We start from the raw sequence: 24,470 nt of genomic DNA on the forward strand, positions 1-24,470 counted from the left end.
GGGAGCCTTAAAGTCACCCCCTGCAGGTAGGCCCGCAGCAAGTGAGCCTCTTCAATGAGCCTTTCCCCCTTAATTTCCAGCTCCTCTGTACCCCGGGTCTGGCTCTCACAACCCGACCCCCCTAGAGAAGGCTGCCTCACTTTCTTACCTTCAGCCAAGTCTTCACTTCTTGCCACCGGCCACTAAAACTACTGGTGATCTCAGAGCATCTCCTGTGTGACTGACCCTGGGTGGACCCTTCCTGGGTGTGGCCGTCTTCCTCCCCCACCCTCCTCCTAGGCCTTCATCTGCCCCCCGTCCATGGAACTCGGGCCGCTTCCTTTCTCTCTAGGGCACGGCCCTGGGCGCACACGTCCATGGACCACATCTCTGCCTCCCGCACTCCAGGCTGCAGGGTCAGCGTGCCGTCCCCCCATAATCCCTCAGCAAACCTCCGTCCCAGAAGCGGGGCCGGATCCTAAGGTGGATTCCCGGCCTCAGGACCAGAGCATGGTCAGAACACGACCTGAGTGCCAGAGTGCTCCCAGACGGGGAGAGGCAAGCTCACGCCTGGAGGGAAGGAGTGATTGTAGAGCTGGGCCTGGGCCAGTGGGCCCGGTACAGCAAGGGCAGAAGGGAGGACTCTTCTGGGACGGACAGAAGCAAAGGCCCTGAAGGGAGGGGAAAGCCCGGCGTGGCTGTGGTACCGGGACCTGGGGAGGAAAGGAAGGAAAGCTGGAGACGGGAATGGTCTCCTCAGGGAGGCCCAGGCCAAGCACCGAGATTTAATTCTCTGAAGAAGGGAAACCTGGCCAGGAGCTTCTTGGGGCAGCACACGCGACACAACTGAGGGCCCACAATGAACACTGGTGAAAATGACTGAAAAGCGTCCAAGGGCTATGGGAAGACGGGCACGCTGAAACGGGGGTCGCAGGTGGGCGGCCGTGCCGAAAACGCCGGCACCCCCGGCGGAACCGCTCGGCCTGTTCGATGCCGAGACGCCACGGCTGGGCTCCTGCTGCCCGGGAACTCGGAGACGAAAAGAGAAGCTCTCTATGTGGCGACATAACGAACTGCAGGCAAAGCGGGTGCCCACTGATAGCGGGGGCTGCCTGGGCCGACTGGGAGGCGGGACACGACTGGGCCGTAAGAAATGACAGAGACGGAATTTTCTCAGGCCGGCGAGAGCCGTCTGCGCCCAGAGACGATGGTGGGGGCCGAGTGTGGATCACAGCAGAGTATTTTCACCCTTTCTGATGTTTGCTTGCTTGCATTTTGTTTTATTTTTCATTTTATTTTCCTTTTTGATCTGATTTTTCTAGCGCCGCATGATAATTGTGGAGATATATAGAGAAGAATCGCACATAAGTTCAACATATATTGGGTTATTTGCTATCTAAGGGAAGGGGTGAGAGGAAGGGAAAAAAATTTGGAACAAAGGTTTTGCAAGGGTGAATGGGTGAAAACCATCTTTGCATGTATTTTGAAGAAAATATATTATTAAAAAAAAAACCCCAAAAACCCAAATACCAGAATTTCAGAGAATTTAGAAGCTTTGTATGAACTGATGCACAGGAAAGCCGCAGAACCAAGATAATAATAAATGAAAAATAAAAACGTAAATGAAAATATTGGCAAAAGAAGCCAAACAGTGAAAACAACCCAGGCCCCAAAACGAACAAGACCCAAACCCAGCCGGTCCTGGGCCTCTCCTCCCGGCAGAGGGCAGGATGTCCATCTGTTGTCTGCAGAATTCACCGTATTTGTGTTTGTAATTAGTTCTTTCTCTGAAACAAGGGAAGACTATTCTGGAGGAAGCAGAGTGGGGGGAGCAGTGCTCCCAGAAACCACCGTGATGTAAAAACAAAAGGTCTCGATCATTTTTTTTAAGAGATAGGACGGAAAGTCGACAGCAGCTCCAAACTATCCCTCACTTGGGATACGATGTGGTTCAAGGAAAGAAAGCCAAGGCGATGCGTCCACAGAAGACGGCCGGGGTGGAGACGGTACGGGACGGCAAACGGCCGGAGCCCGCCATTCTGGACAAAGAAAGGTTTCCTCGAGGCACAATAAAGTCCTCCCATCCCAGGGAAGGGCACCTCTCCATCTGGCGAAAGACGTTCTGGCTCATGAGAAAACAGAGAAGGCAGGATGGGGGATGATGGGGGGAACGTGACAGGACAGATGCCCACTGCTGGGCCGCCCCAAGCCCGAGCACACACACCGCGGCTCCAGCCGGTTACTCCAGGGCAGAAGGTAACGGGTGAGTTTAATTAGCCACTTTATTTCAGGGAACTACTTGTTAAACAACCAAAATCTCTGGCCAGCCGCACCAGAGCGTTTTGTGGGCCGCGTTTCCCTCGACCGCCCGGCCAGATTTAACTGGGCTCCACTCGTTCTTAAGGAAGCGACTGCCTGCCAGGGGACCCAGAATTCTACCTTTAAGGTGTCCCCATGTTTAACCCCTTCCTAAGTGGAAGGAGCGTCGAGCGGCGCCTTGGATGGGTCGGCACTTTCTGCCCGTGCAGATGCTCACTGGAAGCAAACCCAGCAGTGAGCCAAGGAGGGAAAAGGAGGAGCTAAGTTAGAGACAACTGAGAAGTCGGGTTAATGCTACCAGGGAGAAAAGGGCGTTCCATGGGCCCCGACACCGCGGAGGCTGGAACAGCTCTCCCTCGGGGAGCCAGACGGCCCCCGCTACCTAAAGGCAGACCTCGCCCGCGAGCCCCCAAGCTTTTCTGGACGACAGAGAGAAGGGCGAGATCTTGACAGTGTCTGGAAGGGGTTAAGGCCAACTTTTCATCGGAGGTCGGTCATGACGACCGCCCGGTCCACAACGGTCACGTGGCTGCAGGTCTGCAAGGGAAGGAAGCACAAGCCTTAAGTCCCGGGCCAGGCGTCCCGCCCAGCCAGAGGCCCTCCCTGGGCGCCCCCGCCGACCTGTCGGCTTCACGAGGAGCCACGGCGGAGGCCCCCAAGGGAGGACGGCCCTTGTCTGTCTTGGGGGTCCTGGAGCACCCCAGACCTGGGGCTTTGGGATGGGCCGGAGGCGGTGCTCATGGGGCCCGGTCCCTCCTGGGTCACTCAGCACCCACACTCACACAGAACAGAGGGGGATCCTTGCAGTGGGGATGAAATCCTTTTTGGCGACAGGAAGAGATCTCCTCCAGTCCGTGGTCCGTCAGCCTAAAGAATCCTGTTCTGAAATGAGACCAGAGGGTCACCGGTGAATCCCAACAGCCCGGACACACACGCTACTGAATCCGTGCTCCCCCCAAACTGACCCTGCTCAAGAGAAGCAAAGGCGAGGACAAATCCCATGGGGAGAAAGGACGAGGTGGGCCCAGGATGCTCCGGGGGCCCAGTCCCATTTCCAGCCTTTCCTGGCTTCCCTTTGGCGAAGCCTCCAAACTGTGGTCTGGAAATGACCTGAGGGGGAGGGGGCGGGCCAGCCTCCCCGGAGGGGCTTCCATTACGGCGCCCGCATATTCACAGACAGGGTGGACAGACCCGGACGGCCCCTCCTGCCAGGCCAGCGGGCTCTCGCAGAGCCCACTCATTTACTCACTCCTGAAACTTGGGGGAGCAGACAATGGCGATCGACTCCGGCAGCATCATCTGGTAGGAGCAGTGCGTGTGCAGGTCCACGCTGGACAGGAAAGCCGTCTGCGTGGGGTGAGTCTGCGCGGACACAAAGCAGGCGAACGCCCGTCACCCTGAGGAGCGGCCCCGTCCCCAGAGAAGGCCCGAGTCCTAAAAGCCAGGCCGGCTTTCTCTCGCCTTGCTCCCCGGGGCCGGGCCCACAGCCGGTGCTTGGGAAATGCACCGGAACCCTGGGCTCTCCGGCCTCCGTGCCGGTGCCCTTCCCCATGCAGCACACGGAGGAGAGAGCAGGAGGGGAGCATCCGCACTGGGGACAAACTGCTGGAGCGGAGGAAGGAAGGCTGGAGGGCATTTCTGTGACAAAGCGGGGCCGGGACAGGAAAGGAGGCGACCTGCCCCCCTCCCCAAACGGGGCCACAGAGTGCACCCTGGAGAGACAGAAGCCGCCGCCTGAGCACCTCGGGACACCCGGGCGGCGGGCACTGCCACGGTTACCGGTGCTCTCCTCGGCTGCGCTCACTCCCAGCTTCTGCTCATGGGCCGGAGCAGCCCCGGCCCCCGCCGGGCGGAGAGAGAGGGGGGCAGGGGCAGCAAGGCCGGGGGCGCTTACGTGTATCCAGCCCAGGGTGATGAGGCCCTGCTGGTCCTGGATGAGGAACAGCTCCTCCTCGTTCTCCGTGTTGCAGTAATCGGGCCCCGAACTCTGCTTGGGGATGAGGACGTGGGTGATGGTGAATTCATTCTTCATCTGCCGGAGGGCACGGAAGGAGAAGCAGAGTCACCCACGGGCAGCTGCTGAGGCTGCTCCTGCCGTCTCCACTCCACTCCCGACGGCCCCAGGCCGGGCCCTGGGCTCCCGGCAAACTGGCCCGAAGCTCGCCGAGACCTCCGGGAGCCTCACAACTGGGGGGTCCTGGGTCAGGCACGGGGTGCGGGGGACCCCCGACATCCCATCATCCCTCTGCTAAGGGGCCACTGCCGAGGAGACCTGAGGGCTCTACTTTACCAGCTTCCCACAGAGGATCCCGCACGTCTCCACGCCACGGACAGTGTTGGCGTCAGCCAGCTGGAGGAACTGTGGGCACAGCATCTGGGGTACCACCACGTGGCGGAGGCCATCTATCGCAGACGCTGGAAAGGGCAAGGGGGGAAGGTCAGAGGGGGATACGCCGTCTCCGCTGCCCCGGCCTGGGCTCTGCCACTACGAGCCCGTTCAGTGCTTGTCCGCGGGCACCGAGGGTACATTTCTCCAAGACAACAGAGACTGAAAACGTCTTAACAACCGGCATCAACAAAAGGGTGTAACTTCTCGTTCCAACAGGAAGAGGGCAGCCCCCAGCATCCCCGGCCCAAAGCAGGCTGGCCACCGTTTGCTGAGCAGCCATGTCTGTATTTACTCTTCTTTTCCATTACTTGAGCTTTAAACACCAGCAAAAACAACCGCCTTCCCCTCCCCCTATCCCGCCTGCCCCTTTGGCAGCAGAGGGTGACTTGGGGGTTATTTTGGGGAGCTCCAGGCCGGTCCTCCACCCCCACTAGCTCGCTGGGTGACCTGGGCATGTAACTGATTGATAAGTCTCTGAACCTTAGTTTCCTCACCTGAAAAATGGAGAAAACAATACCTACGGCACTGAAGGATGGAAAACACCCACACTCTGAAAAGCAGCTGTCCAAGCAGCCACTGCTCCTCTTCCTAAGTGAGGGATGGGCCCTACAAGGTTGAGCTCAGGGCCCTCGGCCGTTAGCCCGTTAAAGTCAAAAAGCAGAAGTCAGGAGCCGTGGGGAAAGGGAAATCCTGCATTTTCTTCCTAAATATCTGGATTTCTGTTCCATGAGAGCATGAGCAGTAGTAGAACCCAGTGGAGTCCGAATGACGGACAATTCGGGGATCTAGAACAAAGAGTTTTTCCGGGCTCCCCTTTCCTGTGCATCTTTCTGGAAGCCATTATGCAGTGCTTCCTTAACTGGCGCTCCAGAACCCCTGACCCAGTTGGGATTGCCCCGAGAGTATGGGGGATGGTCTGCGCTGAATCCCCCCTAGGATTTCTGTCTCCGCCCCTTCTCAGGTAGCCGGTCCTCCAAGCACCATTCACCAAGGGGAGTCAGGGAGGCCGGCCATAGGGGAAGGAGCGGAAGGAAGCCGGGAGCTGTTTTTCTGACCTAATTGTCCAGAATGTTTATCTTGGCCAAGGCCCTCAGGGACCAAGAGTACTTTCAGGGGGAACACGATTCCCTGGCGTTACCCCAAAAAACAAAACCAGTTTGGTGCTGGGATGGAGCCCGGGAGGTGCAGAATTTCCTCTCAAAGGAGGCTGGACATAGTGAGAAAAACCCAAATTTCTCCATAGTCCTGAGGTTAGCCCCAGCAATGAGGGCTCTCACCCAGGGGTGCTGAGACTGAACCTTTTCTAGTTCAGGGGAAAAACAGACAGCCTCACTGCTAGCCGTGTGGCCTGACCCTTTTCTGAACGTCTCTGTGGCCACAATCCCAAGTGGGTGGTACAAGAGAGGGGCGACAAGTGGCTCTCTATGGCCAGTCTTCTCGGCCCACAGGATGGGGGACATTTTCACCCAGCTCCACTTCGGGCACCCCCTGGGCCAGGGAAAGAGGCAGTAGGGAGACTCACTGTGTTCTGGGCTGCTCAGAGCTCCAGGCTTCAAGGACCTGTCCACCAGCGGGGGCTTGGCTGGCGTGGGCCCCGGGCTGGGCAGGCCCGGCACTGTGGGCGCTACGGGCGCTACGGGCAGCACCTCCGTCGGGGGCCTCTCCACCCCGGGCACCAGGGGCCCACCCGGAACCTCGGGGCCCGGGTCCGGCTTCCCAAACTCCTGCACTATCCGCAGCCGCTCCTTTTCCAGTTCCTGCCGACGGATCATCTCTTCAAAGGCGTGGAACTGTTCCTGCTCCGCCTGCTGCTGCTTCTGCTGGGCCACCCTTTGCCGTTCCTCCTCCAGCTGCTGCTGGAGGGCCAAGTTGCGAGCAAACTCCTCAGTTTCTTTCTTCTGCAAAGACAGAAAGTGATTTGGGCTGACACACTCCAGTGATCTCAAACCGCAGAAAAACAGGGAGGAAGGCAGCCCAGCAGCAACACTCAACTCTGCCGGGACCGGCTCCCTTATTGTGCCATCCCTCCCCCCTCCTCTATCGCACCTCCTGGAAGGCCCTCCTCGCTACATGGGGCCGGTGCAACGGCCTTCTCACTGGACTCTGCGGACCCCGTCACCCCTTCTCAGGGAGGTTCCCGGCTCCCCTTTGCTCAGTGTCAACAACAAAGCTCTTTAAAGCTCTCCACACTTTGCCCCCAGCCTTCCCAGTGTCTTTACACAGCCTGTGGCAGCCTCGCAGTTCCCAGCCCATGCCGTCCATCTCTCATTTCTGGGCCTGTGCTTGGGGGGCTCCCGTGCCTCTCAGAATCCCCTCCGCCCTCTCAAGGGGCAAGAGGCCTGCCGTCCTCCCCGGCCCGGCCCCCACGAGAGGCTTTCTCTCCAAAGCTGCCTTCCCTGCCCTCAGTGGGCATCTTCTGGGACCGAAGGCCGGAAGGGTCCGGCACGTTAGCGCTTTCCCATTGGGATGCAGGCTCCCGGAGGGGAGGGACGGCCTTTTTTTGCTCCGTTAGCGCTCTGCTCAGTGCCGGACACCCAGTCAGGGCTTACTAACAACTGCCCCTGCCCCTTGGGGTTCACAAGCCCTCAGCCCTCCTGGAGCTTCGCCGGGCCCCCCTCCCCTGATCTGGGGCCCGCTGCGTATTTCTGAGGGCCCCGTCCCTATTCCCCGAATTCCTATTGCGCTTAGTGTGGGTGGGGATGCCCCATTTCAGCATTCCGGCCTCTCCCGGGAGACAGGCAGCCCAAGGATTCCCGGCCTCCTTGCTGACTCCGGGGGGCGACACCTGCCCCCCAGTGCCAGTCATGGCACGAGCAGCCCGTCTTCCCCACTGCCTCTCCCATGACACAGAGGGGAAGTGGAGGAAGCGCCAGACTTCGAATCAGGAAGCCCGGGGTTCAGAGATGAAATGTGTTTGCAAATCTAAAGCGCTACAGAAACGTGTGAGCTGCCACCAGCCTGTCCCACTGCAGCTCCCTCAGGTAATCCAGCCCCCAAGAAATCGGCGCGGGCTCCAGCCGCCGAGGGCTCCGGGTCCGGGACCGACTGACCTTTCTCCCAATGTATTCCACATATTCTTTGGTGTATCTCTTCAACAGCTCCTCCTTCAACTCTTCCGCTTTGGGAAAGGCGATCTCTTTGAGTTTCTGGGACACAACAAAAAGACAGGAGGTTAAGGGGCATCCCCATCTTGTGGGGGGAGGGGGGAGTCAGTGATGAGTGAAAGAATGGATAAGGCCCCAAACAGTGATCTGAGCGGCCCCTCCGAGGAGCTGCCGAGTCCCGGGGTCTCAGAGCTTGCCATGATTCTGATCGGGTCTCCTGTTTTTCCCTTCTCTTCTCCTCTTTTTCTTTTTAAATTTCTTTGCTATGGGGGACCGCTCTTGAGGAGGGAGAAAGGAGAAAGACGGGGAAATCTAGGCAATAAAAATAGGCCAGGGAGAGACTCGGTGTGTGCCGGCCCCATGGCCAGCCCTGCTCTGCCCCCCCAGGCGGGAGCTTCTCGGGGTTCTGGGGGAGCGGGAGCGCGGGCACCTTCACAGTGTCCTTCTTTTCCGGGATGACCGCCGTCTTGTAGTCTCTGTGCTTCGGGAGCTTCTCGAGGAAAAGCCTGAAAGAGAAGAGAGCGGCTGCTTAGCCTCCAGGGACCCAGTGGGCCTCCTGTCTCAGTGGGCCCACAGGGCTGGGTGGGCTCCGGTGGGCAAGAGCAGGGCCAGGCCAGCAGGGGGCAGGCTGGCCTCGGCGGGGCCCCCACAAAGCCCCACGGGAGCCTGTCCCATGTGCATCGTCCTCCAGGTACATCTGCCTCCAGGCAGGTGGTCCGGAAGCCCACGCAGAGGGAGCCTCGCTGACAAAAGGGCTTTTTCAGGAAGTCGTCTGAGCATGGGTTGGGACTGGACTGTGGCCTCCCGCGACGGATCCAGGCCCTGGGAGGGGGATTAAGCCTCCCGAGGTGCCTGCTCTGCAAAGCAACTTCCTTTCCTGAGAAACGAGAGGCCGGAGACTGAGAGGTTAAGCCCCCCCTCAGCTCTCCTTCGGGGGGAGCCTCCTCAGCCGCAGCCGGCTCCAGCCTTTGTCGGACCGCTCACTCCAGGCCCCGGGAAGCGACTGAGACTGACTCACTCTGAGACGGTCAGTCACGGGCTCGCTTCCGCTCCGCGTGGAAATCCGCCTCCAGCAGCTAACAGACGTGCTGGCCGACCTCAGGACCGGGGCTGCTTTTAATAGTTCTGATCCAAATAAACGGCAGCGGAGGCCAAAACAAACAGCTGGAGCATGCACTGCCAATGGCCCGGAGATCCCAGAGCCGGGGGAGATCCCAGAGCCGGGGGAGATCCCAGAGCCGGGGGAGATCTCAGAGCCGGGGGAGATCCCAGAGCCGGGGGAGATCCCAGAGCCGGGGGAGATCCCAGAGCCGGGGGAGATCCCAGAGCCGGGGGAGATCTCAGAGCCGGGGGAGATCTCAGAGCCGGGGGAGATCCCAGAGCCAGGGGAGATCCCAGAGCCGGGGGAGATCCCAGAGCCGGGGGAGATCCCAGAGCCAGGGGAGATCCCAGAGCCGGGGGAGATCCCAGAGCCGGGGGAGATCCCAGAGCTGGGGGAGATCTCAGAGCCGGGGGAGATCTCAGAGCCGGGGGAGATCCCAGAGCCGGGGGAGATCCCAGAGCTGGGGGAGATCTCAGAGCCGGGGCAGGCTGGGCTGGTGGCCTTCCCTCCCTCCTCAGGAGTAGAGGCCCAAGGGGGACAGGGTGGGGGTAGCCCATCCGGGACAGAAGCCTCGGCCCAGGGTCAGCAGAGCAGCCAAGGAGTGAAGACCCGGCCTGTCCCCTGGGGGTGGAGATGCTCTCCCCGAGGTCCCCTGCCAGTCTGGGTGCCCCTGCCCACCGAGCTGCTTCCCTTCCTCTCCAAAGAGAAGTTTCCCTGCCCTGCCCTCAAGGAGGCCGCAATCTAGGGAGGGAGCAAACAAGATACAAACACTAGAAAACCAGGCCTGAGTCAGAGAGACCCGGGTTCAAATGTCTCAGAACTCACTATCGGTGCAACCCTGCCCCCTCCCCACTCTCAGTTTCCTCGTCTCTAATATAACAGGGGCCACTGACAGGACCTCTGCCCACTACTGCCTGCCTGCCCGGGCAGGGAGGACATCAGAGCTCCTTCCACAACCTCCACTGAGTGATGACAATGGAGCTGGTGGTGGATGCCATTTACACGACGCCTCCCCTGTGCCAAGCGCTTTAGAACGGTCTCATTGGTCCTCAGAACCCCGGGAAGGCAGGCAGAATTATGACTCCCCGTTTCGTGGACTGGGAAGCTGAGGCAAACAGGGCTAAGTGAGTTGCCCAAGCTCACACAGCCAGTAGGTATCTGACCATCTGCACTCAGGGCTTCCTGCCTCTGGGCCTGGAGCTCCAACCATTGCAGCACCCAGCCAGTGGTCCCACTGCTCCTTTGGCTGCAACTTCTCCCATCCCCAGGCTGGAGAGGAAGATTCCTTCCAAATCCTCCAGTTTCACCTGAAAGTGGACATGGGCCTTGGGCTGGGGGTTTGCCCCCATTAGGGGCCCCTCAGAGCCGGCGCTCCTTCCGCGGCCCGGGCAAAGGCTGCCCAGCATTTCACTCTGTCCCAGTGACCTTGGCAGAAGGCCACTGACGGGCCACTGATGGAAACACCCGCTGAGGCCCCGGGAGGTGGAGGCTTGGCCCGAGGTCGAGGGCCGAGCCAGGGGGAGGCGGGTGCTTCCCTTGGCACATGCTCTGTGGGCAGAACACTACTGTACTGTCCGCATCCCTGCGGGCTCAGGGTACCTGCCACCCCATCCCCCCCCAGGCTATGGAGGAGACACTGACGGGGGAGGAGGCCCGGCCTCCAGCCAGAATGATCCTCCTGGCTTCCCCAGCGGGCCCTCCCCCTCGCTCCTGCTTTTCAATCCTCCGCTGTAGCCGGGAAGCTCTCTCCCGAGAAGGCACCGCCAGTGCCTTCCCCCTGCCGGAGCCTCTGGGGAGACTCCCTTCACCGCTCATGCAGCCTCCTGGACCCGCAGGAGGAGGGAGGGCCCTCTTGGAGGAGGGGACAGTGCAAGCAGAGGTTCGGGAGTGAGAAAGGGCAGCTGTCCTACAGACGGAGGAAAGTGACAGGGCTGCCAAGGCAGGTCGGAGTCAGAGGGTGGGGATCCCTGAATGTCAGCCTGAGGAGCCTGGGAAACCTCCTGGGGGCATTTGGGTCAGAGACCGATCTGGCAGCAGGAGGGAATGGAAGGGGAGACCATAGGTGGAAATGAGGGCTTTACTGGGCCTGGCAGCTGAGGGGCTGGGGAGGCAGGAGCTACTGGCTGGGCGGATGCTGACGGAGCGAGGAGGAAGGGAGGGTCTCAGGGAGGGAGAGAACAGGGGAAGTTGGGACAAGAAGATCCAAGGGGAAAATGATGAGGGGAGTCACTGGCAGAGGGAGTGGGCAGAAGGAGTGGGCCGAGGGCCTGGAAGGCAGGGGCAGCCCCTCGCCACTCGGAGACCTCCAGAGGGCTCAGCGTCGGTCCTCCACTGCAGCAGGGGCGCAGACCTTTGCCCAGTCCCAGGGGGAACCTTAGGCTTACTCCCCACCTGAACGAATCTGGAGATTATTTCCCTTGGACAGGGACGCAAACAGGCCAAAACAAAGGCAGCCCCGAGCCGCCATCCACACACAGGAGACCTCTGGGAAACCTCCCCTTCAGATTTCCCAGACGCCAAGTCACTTCTTTAAAGTCTGTTTGTAAAGAAACCACAAGGCACTCATTGGCTCACCTCCTACTGAGAGCCTACTATGTGCAAAGCGTCCAGTGCCCCGGGTTCAAATTCTGTCTTAAAGCCTTGCTCCCTGGGGCCGCCGGCTGGGCCCCGTCCTGCCTTTTAAGGAGTGGAGCAAGAGCTCCGCCTGCCCGGCTGTGCTAACAAGGAGGGCCTGAATCGGCCCGGTGGTCACCACACATGTAAACGCACATGTTCCCCACCCGCCAATATCACAGCCTTCTGACCCCTGACAGGAGAATCTCCAAGGAGTGACCGTGGCCCCGACCTCACCGCAGTCTCTACGACAGGGCAGAGGATCACAAAGTGCTCCCGGCATCGCTCGGCCCAGTCCTGACCTCCCCCCAGGTGCCGGGCACAGGGCTGGGCCTTGGAGAAACAAAACCACAGCATCATCTGGTCCCCGCGGACTCACGAGGGAAGTTGGGAAGGGGGACAGTAAAGTTACAAGGGGAGAGCGGTTTTGCTCTGGCGATGGCAAGAGCCGGCTTGGCCAACTGGGGCCGGCACAGGGGGCTGGGCGGGCAGACCCGTAATCCCAGCTGAGTGATGCTGCCTAAAACGGGAGAAGGGAAGGGCCAAGAAGGTCCCGCAGGCCACGAAGACAAGAGACGGACGGGCCGGACAAAGACGAGCTCCGGGTCTTGGCTGGGAGGGGCGACGGAGGCTCAGGGAGGGGGACACGGCGGCTCCCGGTCATCCAGCTCCTGGCCGAGCTGGGGCTCCTGGGGGAGGTGGCGGCTTTGAGGCCTTTTCCATAAGGGTTGGACTTCCCGGTCACTGGGGGCCTAGTCCAGGACCCCACCTGCTCTGCCACCGTGAATGCCGTCGACACCGGCAGCTTCCCTGGCCCGAGAAGTGCCAGACTCCCACCCGCCCCCAGCACGGCGATAGAAGGGGCAGACCCGCGAGTGCTGAACAGCTGCAGCCCAGATGTGGCCAGGCAGCGGGGTCACATCTGACTGGGGCCCAGGGCGGGCAAACATGTCAAAGGGGAGAGATTCATCAAAGGCTGCACAAAGGCCTCCAGTCCCAACGCCCGGGGGCCTCCCTCCCTCCCCTGCACGCAGGGAGGGGAGCACAAGAGGCTGCAAGAGGCCCTCGGGGCCCAGGGAGGACCTGCCTCGCTACAGCCCGGATCCCTTCCCTCAAAGCTCACCAATGCCCATAAAAAGCTTTGAGAGCGTCCGGCCCCAGCAGGGGTGGCTCCTGCTCCGTTAATCGGGGAAAAATGCGCCGAATTCCTCCTGCTGAGGATCCTTCCCTGAAGCTCGGGCCTACAAAGGGCAGCACATTCCTAGGGGAAGGGGGGCTTCTGGGAGACCGCCGACCGCAGGAGCCTCGGCGGCCCGCGGCAATCGCTCCGAGCGAGCCTTCTGGACCTTCTTTGGGGCCCGGCCGCTCAGGCTGTGGGCCCCCCAACACTCACATTTTAAATGCAGAAAACTACAAAGGGAGCCGAGGGCTTCTGTTGTTCCCTCTGAAATCCTCCTCCGGACTCTGAAGCCTGAAGAGCTCGGCTTTGGAACCCACTTGTAGGTAGTGAGGCTGGGGAGGGGAGCAGCTACAAGGAAGTGGGGTGCACTCCCAGCAGCCCCCGGGCAGATCTCCTTAAGGGCAGTAGAAAGAGCGCTGGATTTGTGGCCGGGGGTCACGTCCCGGAGCAAGGCCCACCACTGGGTCTCTGGGTCCGAGGATACAGTGAGTTCTCTGACTGCGGAGAGGAGACGGGCTGCCGGAGAGCTTACTCCCTTTACTTTTGTCTCTCTGCATCTAGCCTGGTGACTAGTACCCAGTGGGCTCTTCATAATGCATACCTTTGTCTGTAGGAACTTGGACAAATGATGAACCCCAATTTCCCCGTCTATTCCCCAGCTTCCTTCAAGGCTGTTCTAATTGAGCTTTCTACAGGTTTTCCCCTTCTAAGATGACCGCCTGACTACTCTGCACCCAATCACGTTCATGTTTATTTCCCCATAGCACGTGCTTCTGAAGGTGGAGGCTGGTTTGTACCTCAGTGCTTGAGCCTGGCACACAGCAGGTGCTTAATAAGTGCTTGGCGGAATGTCAGCCTTCCCTTGGAGGGGGCTGCTCTGGACCCTCCAGCTCACTCTCTGCTCCCCTTCTACAGTTCTGTTTGCTTGGACTCCATGGAACCTGATGCTCTGTGCCTCGTACCTGGGGACCCCCCCTTCCCCCACAGGACAGGGACTGTCTTCTTCCTCTGCAGTCTCAGTGCTCAGCAGCGTCTGGCACACAGTAGGTGCTTAATACATGTTTACTGAATTGGCTCCTATCTCCCCAGGCTGCTGTGGGAGGCCGAAGCATCCGAGGAATGTGAATGTTCTTGTCCAGAAACATTCAGAAGTTTCACAAGGAGGGAACCGAGGACGCCCCCACGGCTGCCGTTGGGCAGGAGCCCCATTTGGGGCGGGGCACTCGGGTCCTGGCCCCCTCCCCACATTCAGCCTGCCCCCGGACAGCCATCCACATCCCTGCAGGCTCTGACCCTTCTCCCTGCCCTCGGGAGCCCAGGAGCAGCAGGGAGGCCGGACCCCACCACCACCGCCGCTCTCCCAAGCAGGCTACAGAGCAGGGGCAGGTCTGCCCTCCGGGCGTCCACAGCCCGACACGGGAGGGAAAGCTGGCCCTCGGGGGGGCCGCCGCCGGTCCCTTTCTCTGGGTCTCTGTGAGACGAGCCCGGGAGCTCTGGGCACACACGGTTTCTCAGCACCGGAAATGCCTGGGGTCCGAAGGAGCCCCATTCGATTGAGATGTAACAAAAAGCTAGAGAGCCAGGGAGCGAGGGGGCGTGTGGGTGAGACTGTGTGTGAGGGGGTGTGCTCTGTGTGAGAACGTACGTGCGTGTGTGAGGGGCTGTGGGAAGGGCTCCCCCGCACAGAGACACAACCACCAGAAGCTTCCCTCGGGACGCCCGATCGCCCCATCGGGCCCCGGACAAGCTCCGAACCAACCACTTGCCGGGCCGGGCCCTTCGGCTCTGGGGCCGCCTGTTGCGCCTTCCTGGCAGTGACGCATAGAACAGAGCAGACCGTACAACCAAGAAAGCGACTGCAGACATCCTGCTGGCCTCCATGTAAGAGCAGCGGGCGCCCAGAGCCGTCGGCACCACAGGGAGAGAAGGAGCCAAGAGCGGGGACGAGGGGTCGGCCGGCCCGATGACCTCATCTTCTGGAGGTGTTCACACCAATGGGGGGAGGGTGCCCATGGAAGGGGCCAGAAGAGGAAAAGCAGGGAGGGGGGCCCTGACATCAGCTGCTTTGGGAGGCTAATTTCCTTAGTGCACTGAAAATCTTGCCTTTGGGATTCCTTTTGCTCCTCATGACAAAAAAAAACCCCACAGGGTTTTTCAGGGAGGTACAGAGTATTATTGTTCCCTGTTTACAGATGAGGAAACTGAGCATTCGCCCCGAATCCCCCCTGACCCAGCCAGGGCTGTCTCCCCTCCGCCAGGCTGCCTTCTCTGCCACGTGATTGGTTTCATGAGCTCTCCTGGGATATGGTCCCGGGCTGAAATGGCGGGCTCGGAAATACACCCTGTGCGCAGCTCAGAACCAATGATGGGCCACAACTGAGGGGACTCAGATAAAGAGACAGAGCAACTAATCTGCTGAGAAGCCTGTGCCTGCCAGCCCATGCCCGGGCTCCTGAGGGCTCTCCCTTCCTCTGGCCTCTCTAGCACAGCCCCTTCTGCATTCAGCTGGGCCTTGTCAGCTCCTGCCCTGCCAGCCCGTGCCCAGGCTCCTGAGGGTTTTCCCTCCCTCCAGCTTCTCTGGCATAGCTCCTTCTGCATTCAGCTGGATCTTGCCAGCCTGCACCTGCCAGCCTGTGCCCGGGCTCCTGAGGGCTCTCTCTCCGGCCTCTCCAGCACAGCCCCTTCCGCATTCGGCTGAACCTTGCCAGCTTCTGCCCTGAAGCCCATGCCCGAGCTCCAGAGAGTTCTCCCTGCCTGTGGCCTCTCCAGCATAGCCCCTTCTGCATTCAGTTGGGCCTTGCCAGCCCATGCCCGCCAGCCTGCACCTGCCAGCCTGTGCCCGGGCTCCTGAGGGCTCTCCCTGCCTCCGGCCTCTCCGGCACAGCCCCTTCTGCATTCAGTTGGGCCTTGCCAGCCCACGCCCGCCAGCCTGCACCTGCCAGCCTGTGCCCGGGCTCCTGAGGGCTCTCCCTGCCTCCGGCCTCTCCAGCTCTGTCCACCCTGATGCTCTTCCTAAAGCTGAACTTGAGGACTCCGGTCTCAGAAAGCTGCAGAGGTTCCTTCCCAGAAGTAGGACCGCACTTGGGCCTGTTTGGCATTTGACCAGTAGCGCCCCATACAAGCGCCACAACCACTCTCCTGGCATTTCTCACACACGACGCTTTGTCTCCCTCCCCCCTCCCCCCCAGCCTTTTCTCAATCCCTGCCCTCCTTCAATACCCCCTCAGGGGCGGCCTCCTCTTCCGGCCCCCTCGGCCCCCAAGCTGCTGATGTCTTTCCCCCCTTTAAGAATCTGGAGCACTTGGGGGCAGGGATGGTTTGTGTCACGGTAACCCCAGCATCCACGCGAACGCCCGGCACACAGCAGGTGCTTAATAAATGTTCGCTAACTGGCCAGTGGACGCTACTGAGATCTGAAGCCAGTGCTGGAAACATTGCCTTCCAGGGTAACATCGCCCCAGTGCAGAGCACACCTGCGGCCCGCAGGGCAGTGTGAGAGTGATCACGGGAGAGGGGAGCACGGCCCAGGGGAGGGAAGGGACGGCTCTTACGTGATGTATTTGTTGTAGAGGATGAAGGCGTGCTCGATGTTGCCCTCCTCCGAGTAAATGGACGCCATGCGGATGATCTCCACTCCGGAACGAAAGTAGCGGCGAGGGGGGACATCTTCGTTGACCTCCACCGCGCTGCCCACCTGGATGAGGGCTCTGACCCTCTCGTCGGGGGGGAGACTCACGTCCCCGTGGTCAGGCATCGGGCCCAGGACGGTCTGGAGTGGAAAGGGAAAGCACACGGTCCTTAGAGCCTTTGCCCACCTCGCTCAGACTCCCCCGAGGGGACACGGCCCCATGGGTCACCGGGCCAGTCTGGGCCTGCCCCCCCCGGAGGCTCCCAAGGGCCGTTCGGAGCAGCCCCGACTGCTAGAAGTCTTTCCTCACATTTACAACCACCACCTCCAGGATGGCTAAGCCTTCTACATCCCTCTCCATGCTAAGCCCGGAAAGGGGCTTCACCATTATCTCCTGGCACCTGCACAAAACCTGGCAGGAGGAAGGGGCTGTTATGGTAAATGTCTCTCCCTGCAGCTTCCCCCAGTGGATCCCTGGGGAGTCAGGCAGAACAAGGCTAACGCCTGCAGCTCTCCACCAGCTTCAGGAGAGACGCCACGTTCCCCACTTGGCCAGTCCCCCGGAGCCTCCCTCGGGGATTCTCCCAGTGGGCTGTCCTCTGGGACCCCTGTGGTTGCCCCCAAGGGTGGGTCTGGCCAGGGCAAGGCACAGCCAAGAGTCACCGCCATCAGTTCCGGATGTCAAAAGGACCAATCGTCACCATGAGGAAGATCACGGATAAGGGAACTGGGGAAAAGAAAAGCGGGAGAGCTAGCTACCTTCAGACTTTTAGGAGCTTGTCTCCTGATGGAGAGGGCTCCCTAAATGGAACAGGGCTTGACCCGTCCCTCTTGGTCCCAGGGAGCTGAGAAGCCGGGGTCAATGGGTGGAGGGTCAGAAAGGCTGATTCGGGTTTCAGGCAGGCAGGTTCTCCTGAAGCGGGACGGGTGACGGGGATATCTGAGCCCGCTCAGGGCTCAAACAGAGGCTGGTCTGGACCGTGTTTACAAGAGCCTCCACCTGAGATTGTGGAATCAGAAAAGGAGGAATGGCCCAAGGAAGTGGTAGAACCAGAAAGAGGCACTCACGCCAAGCAAGAGAGCCAAGAAGGTGGAGCCTCCCTGCCCCGTTCCCCTTCCTGCACCACCCCAGGGCTCACACCGGGTCAGGAAGAGTGTCCAATTTCTTCCGCCTCTCCTCACTGGGGGCTTTCAGTTACAGCCCTGCCCAGGAGGAAGTGGAATCAATTCGATTTGGTCTGCTGGGAGTGGAGTGCTCTGCCGCTAATTCTGTAAATCTGGGCAGGGGAGCAAGTGGGAGAACCAGCTCTGACTAAGTCTTATTGGTCCTCCGTCCGCTCCTTCCGTCAAGTCAACATCGTCCGTCTTAGCACTGCAAGGAACTGAAGACCTGAAGACAGTTTCCATGGGGCTGGTTTCTATTAAACCACTGAAGGGCAAAAGGACAGGTAATTACTTCGAATGCAACACTGTCCTCTGCCTCAGGCCCCAGCTAAGTTTGACGGAGAATCTACCCATTCCACCTTCAAGACTGAATACTGGTCATTCTGTGTCTTTGGGATCGTATTTGAAATTCCCTACTGGAGGTGGGTTGGCTCTGGGAACCAGGTGGAAATGCCAATGTGTTAAACCACCACTGGCTCTGTTAAAGATCCATAATGGTGTCGGTTCTCACCCTGGCATTCGATGACTTTTGTTGACTAGCCTGCCCTTACCACTTCAGCCTCGTTCCCACTTCTGGGCTCTCCATCCTAGTCCTCCTCAGCTCTTTGCACCTTTCATGCTCTGACAGGAGCTGGAGTCCACAGGGCTACTTAGGACACCGCACCAGAAAGTCTTCTCTTCCCTAGGCTGGATCCCACTTCTGATATGTAATTCACAGACCTCCCGGAAGGCTCCCCAGTCCAACTGTCGGGGCATCGGCTGGGAGGAGGAGGAGAGCTCTCGGATAAACTTTTCAACTACGTCTTTCCTTCTGCCTAGGAGGAAACTTAGGCTCTGAGAGGGAAAGGGATTTGGCTGAGGCTATACAGCCAGTACTGACAGTTTTTAGACACAGCCTTGTCCCTGTGCACTCTGGGTAAGTCACTGTCTGAACCTCATTTTTCACTCTGTAAAAGGACAAGAATATCTTTTAAGGTCCTTTCAATGCCATGATTCAGTGTGAAGTCACTCTGAGGAGGACTGTGGGAACTGAAGGTGGATCACAACATAACATTCTCACTCTTTTTGTTGTTTGATGTGGATCACAACATAACATTCTCTTTTTGTTGTTTGTTTGCATTTTGTTTTCTTACTCATTTACTTTCCTTTTTGATCTGATTTTTCTTGTGCAGCAAAAGAATTGTATAAATATGTTCACACATATCAGAATTTATATATATATATTTGAACATGTATAACATATATTGGATTGCTTGCTATCTGCGGGGGGGAGGGAGGGGGAGGAAGGAAAATCTGACACACGAGGCTCTGCAAGAGTCAATGTTGAAAATTTACCCGTGCATGTTTTAAAAATAAAAAACTTAAGGAAAAAAAAAAGAAAAATAGAAAGTCAGTCTAACTTTAAATGTGTTTTCAACGCAACAAATCACTTTGTACAAGTGCTTAGAAATAAAGATGCCTGCAAAGAGTTTGGTGGGGTACCCATCTAAAGTCATTGATAGGTGAAAGGTGGGCAGTACTGCATATACACTGTAAAGACTGGAGTCAGAGGACAAGGGCTCAATTCTGGACTGCTATTTATTATGTGTGTCCCTTCCGGGAAATCACTTTGCCTCTGAGCCTTTGTTTCCTCATCCGCAAAAAGAGCCGCCCACCTCACTGCAAGTCAATGATCCAAAAAGATGGAAGACAACAAATGAGGCAGGGCTGCGATATTATCTCTAAAGTCTCCCCATTAATAACAGTGGAATCATCACGTTCTACGCTGCACCTCACTTCAGTTGTGTGTGCCAAAAGAGAAAGGAAAAAAAGGATTAAGTAACAGAAAGAGGTTGAGCTGAAGCAAGACAGAGGAGAAATCTGTGCTCACATCATTCTGAAAACACCGAAGGATGAGTTCATAAGCTAGCTATCTTGAAGAGGATCCCGGGATCAAACTACAAGAAAATCGCAGGTAGCGTCATCCCCTAAAAAAGGAAATCGGCAACCACTGGCTCGATGTGAGCCTATTTTGTCATCTCTTTAGAAAAGACTTCCCTCCTCTTGGCAGCGCGGCAGGGAGCTGAGCAGGGGATGATGGGTAGAGAAGGCCTTGTCCATGATTATATGTGGTCACTACACCAGTTGGTTTGGCTTTAATAAACAACAGAGGGTTTATTTAATGCGAGAGGAGGAGAGAAGGAAGACTTTATTCAGAGATGACTGTGACGTAAAAACAAATGGCAACGACAACTTATTTTATAAAGATTTTGGTGAGAATGATTCGTGTACAGACACTTAGGCCTTTCAATGAAAAGGTGAGAGAGCTGGTTTGCAGACCATTTCCTATAAGGCACAGAATTAACTCAGAGGCGTAGAAAATACAAGCAACTCTGCTTTAACTACTGATTACTGCGGGTGCCTGAGGAGGCAGAATTTCAAGCCTTTTGTCTGACACCTTGCAAGAAAATGTGAAGATCAGACGGCTCAGTTCTTTGCCCCTGATGATGAACAAGGAAAACTTGGAGGAGAGAGCTGGATGCGAACTTAATACATTCGCCATTGTCCTGGACACTGTCCAGCACATTATTCAGATGGTGGGTTCAGATGGTAGGGGATGACTGTATCAAGCCCCAGAATATTCCTACAAGGTTTCTTCAAAGGCCACTTAAGAGACCAACCGAATGGTATAGACGAGAAAAATTAAACAGATGAGAAATGCCTATAACAAACTCTTGGTTGAATCAGTCCATCAGTCAATAAATAATTATTATGTGCTGACTGGTACTGCCCCAAAGACACAAAGAAAGGGTCCTTGCCCTCAAATAATACACTCTACTAGGGTGGATAAAAATGAAAGTAACTCCACAAATGGGATAATTGGGTGCCAGTCTAAAGAGGGAAGCCAATAGAATTAAAAGGACTCAGAAAAGACTTCCTGTGAAAGGTGGAATTTTAATTGGGACCTGAAGGAAGCCTAGCAGGTCAGGAGAGCAATGTGGGACCGGGAAAACAGATGCCTGAAGTTGGCAGATGGAGGGTCTTGTTTGAGATTCAGCAAGGAGTGCAGCTCCCTGCATCCCAGGACAGTGTAAGAAGGCTGTGGGAAACAAGCAGGCTATCAAGTTGTGGCTGAGCCATTTCAGTCGTGTCCAACACGCCAACCTTTTTAGTTTTTCTGGAGTGGTCAGTCATTGCCGTCTCCAGCTCATTTTACTGATGAGCAAACTGAGGCAAACAGAGTACAGTGACTTACCCAGGATCACATAGCTAATAAATATCTGAGGCTGGATTGGAAATCAAGTTTTCCTGACTCCAGGCCCAGAGTTTCTATTAGCTGTACTACCTCACAGCTGAAAAAGCAAATATCGCACTTCATATTTTATCCTGGGGTTAATCAGGAGCCATTTAAGTTTTTAAGTTTTGTTATTTTTGGGGGGAGGGGCATTGTCTTACCTACAATTTAAGAAGAATGGTTGGGAAGAAAGGATGATAATCAGCATGGTGGCAGCATCAGGGGAGCTTGGCAACAGATTGATTATGGAGGCTGGCGAGAGGAGTCAAGGATGCAGGAGGAAGAGGGAAATCGGGAAGAGGGGAGGAGGGGATGGGAAGAAAGATAAGGAGTGAGCTTAAGATATCTGCTGGGCAATGTCCAGTTTGCTATGTCCCATAGGCAGCTGGAGATGTGAGACTGGAGGTTAAGAAAGAGGTCAGGGCTGGAAATCCAGGAATCATCAGACTAAGAAGTAATCAATGAATCCATGAGTTGATAAAATCCCCAAGTAGAAGAGCATAGAAGAAAAGAAAAGGGAAACTGAGGCAGGGAGTGTCTGCTCATGTGAAATAAGAAAAGAAGAGGTAATTAGAGGGGGCCTAGCAAAAGGAGGGGATATGAAAGGGAAGAGGGGCAAGACTAAGAGGGGAGGGGAAGGGAAACAGAGACAGGGAGAGAGAAAGGAGACAAGAGACAGAGAGACGAGAGACAAGACAGGGAGAGAAGAGACAAAGACAGAAAAGAGCCAGAGAGACACGAGAAATAGAGACATAGACGGAGACAGAGAGACATGAGAGACAGAGACAAGAAAGACAGGGAGAGAAGAGACAAAGACAGAAGAGAGCCAGAGAGAGAGGGGTGAACGACAGAAAAGAGAGCCAGAGAGACACGAGAGATAGAGACATAGACGGAGACAGAGAGACAGAGACAAGAAAGACAGGGAGGTAGAATCAAACGACAAAGAGAGACAGAGAGGAGGCAGAGACCGAGACAAGAGAGATAAAGACGCAAGAGAGACAGAGAAGAGGCAGAGACAGAATGAAATGGGAGGGAGAGACAAGCGAGAAAGTCAGACTTAGAGAAGAGACAGAGACGCTCGGGATGGGGGGTGGGGTGTCAAGGATACGCGGCAGGAGGGTGCAGCCCCGCAGCCCACGGGCCCGAGCCCGGCAAGGGCCGCGTCACTCCCTCCCCTTCTTCCCTCCCCTCCGCCTCCCCCTGCCAGTCGCTCCCACTCACCGGCCTCTCCGCTTCCGCGGTCCGGGCCTCCCCCAGCCTCGTTCTGGTTCCCTCAGGGCCCCGCCCCCGACGGCGGCGGAGACGTGTGAGTGACGTCACGTCCGGCGGCGACCCCGACCGAGCCGGGCTCCGCTCCACCCCAAGGCCGAGAGAATAGGGAATCGTGGGCCCGCCCCCGTATGCGGCCGGGGCCAATGGGGAATCGCGGGGCGGAGGCCATCTTGGTAAAGGAAAGCCGTCGGAGAAATGCGGCTCGGCAGTCTCGTCCGACTCTCGGTGACCTCCCTTAGGGTTTCCTCGGCAGGGGACACAGGAGGGCTTTGTCCGTTCCTTCTCCAGCTCGTTTTGCGACGAAGAAACGGAGACAGGGTTCGGGAACGTGCCCAGGATCCCCCCAGCTGGGCGAGTCTGGGCTGGAGTTTGGGCTCCGGTCTTCCGGACTCCAGAGAGGCCGAAGTCTTGTTACGTCGGGCGGGCGGTGATAATTATATAGCAGCGCTTGGGAACGGAGCGCTGGAAAGTTTGCCAAGTACTTTACATGGCTTAACTCCTTCAGGAAGCCCCCGCTAAATGCTGGGGAAACAAAGGCGGCAAAACGGCCCTCCGGCAGCCTCCGGTCGAACGCGGGAGCGCACACGCGACCCGTGCACGAGCATACGCCCCCTTCCCCCCAGGGGCTGGGGGCGCGCAGCAGGGGAGATGCATCCAAACCGTATCCTCCGGGCCTTCCCAGTTTGCCAAGTAGGGATCTGTCAGAGTTTGTGTCCTTCCGTGTCAACGCAAAAAAAAAAAAAAAAAAAAAAAAATTGGAGAATAATAGGAAATGGGAGAAATAATGAATGCGTGTTAAGTCCATCTGGGTAGATGCCCCAAGTCCACAGATAAGCTCGCTGAAAGTAAGGGTGGTTCCCTTCTTGTTTCTGCACGCTCCACTCGGCCTCCCGCTCCACTCGGCCTCCCGCTCAGGAAGCATCCGAGGCCGGATTTGAACTCCTGAAGATGGGTGTTCCCGACTCCAGGCCTGGCACCTTCACTGCCACACCTAACCGCCCTTACTAAAAGCTTAGTAAGTGACCGACGGGTGGAAACTTTTTTTCCCTAGCAGTCGGGATCGATTGATATTCCGCCGCCAAAATAGTCTCCTAAGGGATAGGTCTGACCAAGTCACTCCCCTGGCCAACAATCTCCAGCGGTTCGCTAGGGCAAGGCCGCGGGGTTCCCTCTCCACGATTCCCCATCATGTTATTACTTTGATCCACCAGTCATGGATAATCTCGCCTTCAAAACGCCATTGCTTGCGTAGCTTGCCTGCCACATCTGGATTGCATCGACTCATCTCTGCCAGGATAAATCCTTATTTTCCTTCAAAGCCCAGCCCTGGTTCCCTCTTCCTTCTTCACGTCCAGTTGCTCACTGCTGTCCAATTCATGCTGTGATTTGGGTTCTTCTTAGCCAATAAATTTATCAATGATAAATGCTCGTTGATTGGTTGAACACTTTTATTAGGGAGGGCTTCTGGAAGGGCAGCTAGGTGGTAACCATAATGCTTAGAGTCAGAAGGTTCTGCCCTAAATAGCGAGGCTACAAAGACTAAAGTAAAACATTCCCTGACCTCAAGGATCTTGCATTCTATTTGGAAGACAGTATAAGAAAAGAATACAAGCTCTCTTGGGAGGGAGGAGGAGTATCACTAGTTTGGGGTCAAAAGAGATCAGAAAACCTTCAGGCAGAAGGTGATACTTGAGTGTGTAGTCTTGGCCAGGCTCTCCTATTTTCCTTTAGCACTTTTGATGTTCTTTTCCGTATCACATTCTCTCTCATAGAATATTTATCTGTGTGGCTGGTGCTGCACCAGAAGGTCTTGGTCTTCACTGTAAGTGCTCAATGTTTAACCTGATAAAACATATTTCAAAATTAATTTTCTTTTTACATCATCTTTTTGCACATAGACCTCTCTTCCACATGGAGAAGTACTCCTTTTAATAAATAAAATTAATAATAATATAAATAAATTTAATAAAATAAAAAAAGGGGAGGGGAGTTCAGTCATGTTAGCCGACATATCTATCAGTCAAGTCAATAGTATAAGCAGTATTCCTTGTTAATAGGAAATCAGAAAGATGTGAGTTCAAATCCAGATAATTACCCCTGACTGTACACCTGGGCAAATCACTTTGCCCTAGATGCCTCAGTTTCCTTATCTGTCAGAGTCAGGGATAATAACAGCACCTACCTAGCTGGGTGGATGTGAAGATCAAATGAGATCTATTTGTAAAACACTCTGCAAACCCCAAAGCACCTCTATCCCTGCTAGCTACTCTAAGTTTTGGCTTGGTCAGTATGATGATGTTACATTGTTTACAGTCACTGTGACTGTTGCTTTTCTGGTTCTACACTGGAAGGTACTTTAGTCCTTCCACATATAACAGTGATAACACACATTTTGAAACCTTCAGATTCATTGTTTCTTATGGTCCCATGCCACATGTAGCCGCGT

General features: G+C 56.7%; 1 protein-coding gene across 2 annotated transcripts; it reads right to left on the bottom strand.

The window, feature by feature from the left end:
* Window positions 1-1,229: 1,229 nt before the first annotated feature.
* STAMBP (STAM binding protein) lies at window positions 1,230-23,942 on the bottom strand. Of its 2 annotated transcripts, XM_051974145.1 has the most exons (11): window positions 21,861-21,921; window positions 20,914-21,004; window positions 16,238-16,455; window positions 8,222-8,297; window positions 7,738-7,833; window positions 6,210-6,585; window positions 4,589-4,713; window positions 4,193-4,330; window positions 3,548-3,660; window positions 3,081-3,180; window positions 1,230-2,835 (listed from the first exon to the last, which is right to left on the bottom strand). In XM_051974145.1, the coding sequence occupies exons 3-11, from the start codon at window positions 16,438-16,440 to the stop codon at window positions 2,779-2,781; spliced, it is 1,284 nt and encodes a 427-aa protein (XP_051830105.1). In that variant the 5' UTR covers window positions 16,441-16,455; window positions 20,914-21,004; window positions 21,861-21,921; the 3' UTR covers window positions 1,230-2,778. The 2 variants fall into 2 exon arrangements, with proteins under 2 accessions (XP_051830105.1, XP_051830104.1); XM_051974144.1 differs by lacking the exons at window positions 20,914-21,004; window positions 21,861-21,921 and adding an exon at window positions 21,974-23,942.
* Between the last annotated feature and the right edge of the window lie 528 nt (window positions 23,943-24,470).

Source organism: Antechinus flavipes, chromosome 2 (assembly GCF_016432865.1).
Source record: "Antechinus flavipes isolate AdamAnt ecotype Samford, QLD, Australia chromosome 2, AdamAnt_v2, whole genome shotgun sequence".
In the NCBI taxonomy this organism is placed as follows: domain Eukaryota; kingdom Metazoa; phylum Chordata; class Mammalia; order Dasyuromorphia; family Dasyuridae; genus Antechinus; species Antechinus flavipes.

What these genes read in the sequence shown, in the direction of transcription:
- STAMBP (XM_051974144.1), bottom strand. Translation starts at nt 16,440, where the DNA reads ATGCCTGACCACGGGGACGTGAGTCTCCCCCCCGACGAGAGGGTCAGA. An exon ending in TGGAATACATTGGGAGAAAG is followed by an intron (nt 6,586 to 7,737) that starts GTCAGTCGGTCC and finishes CTGTCTTTGCAG; the next exon opens with AAGAAAGAAACTGAGGAGTT. An exon ending in AGGATCCCCCTCTGTTCTGT is followed by an intron (nt 2,836 to 3,080) that starts GTGAGTGTGGGT and finishes CTTCCCTTGCAG; the next exon opens with ACCTGCAGCCACGTGACCGT.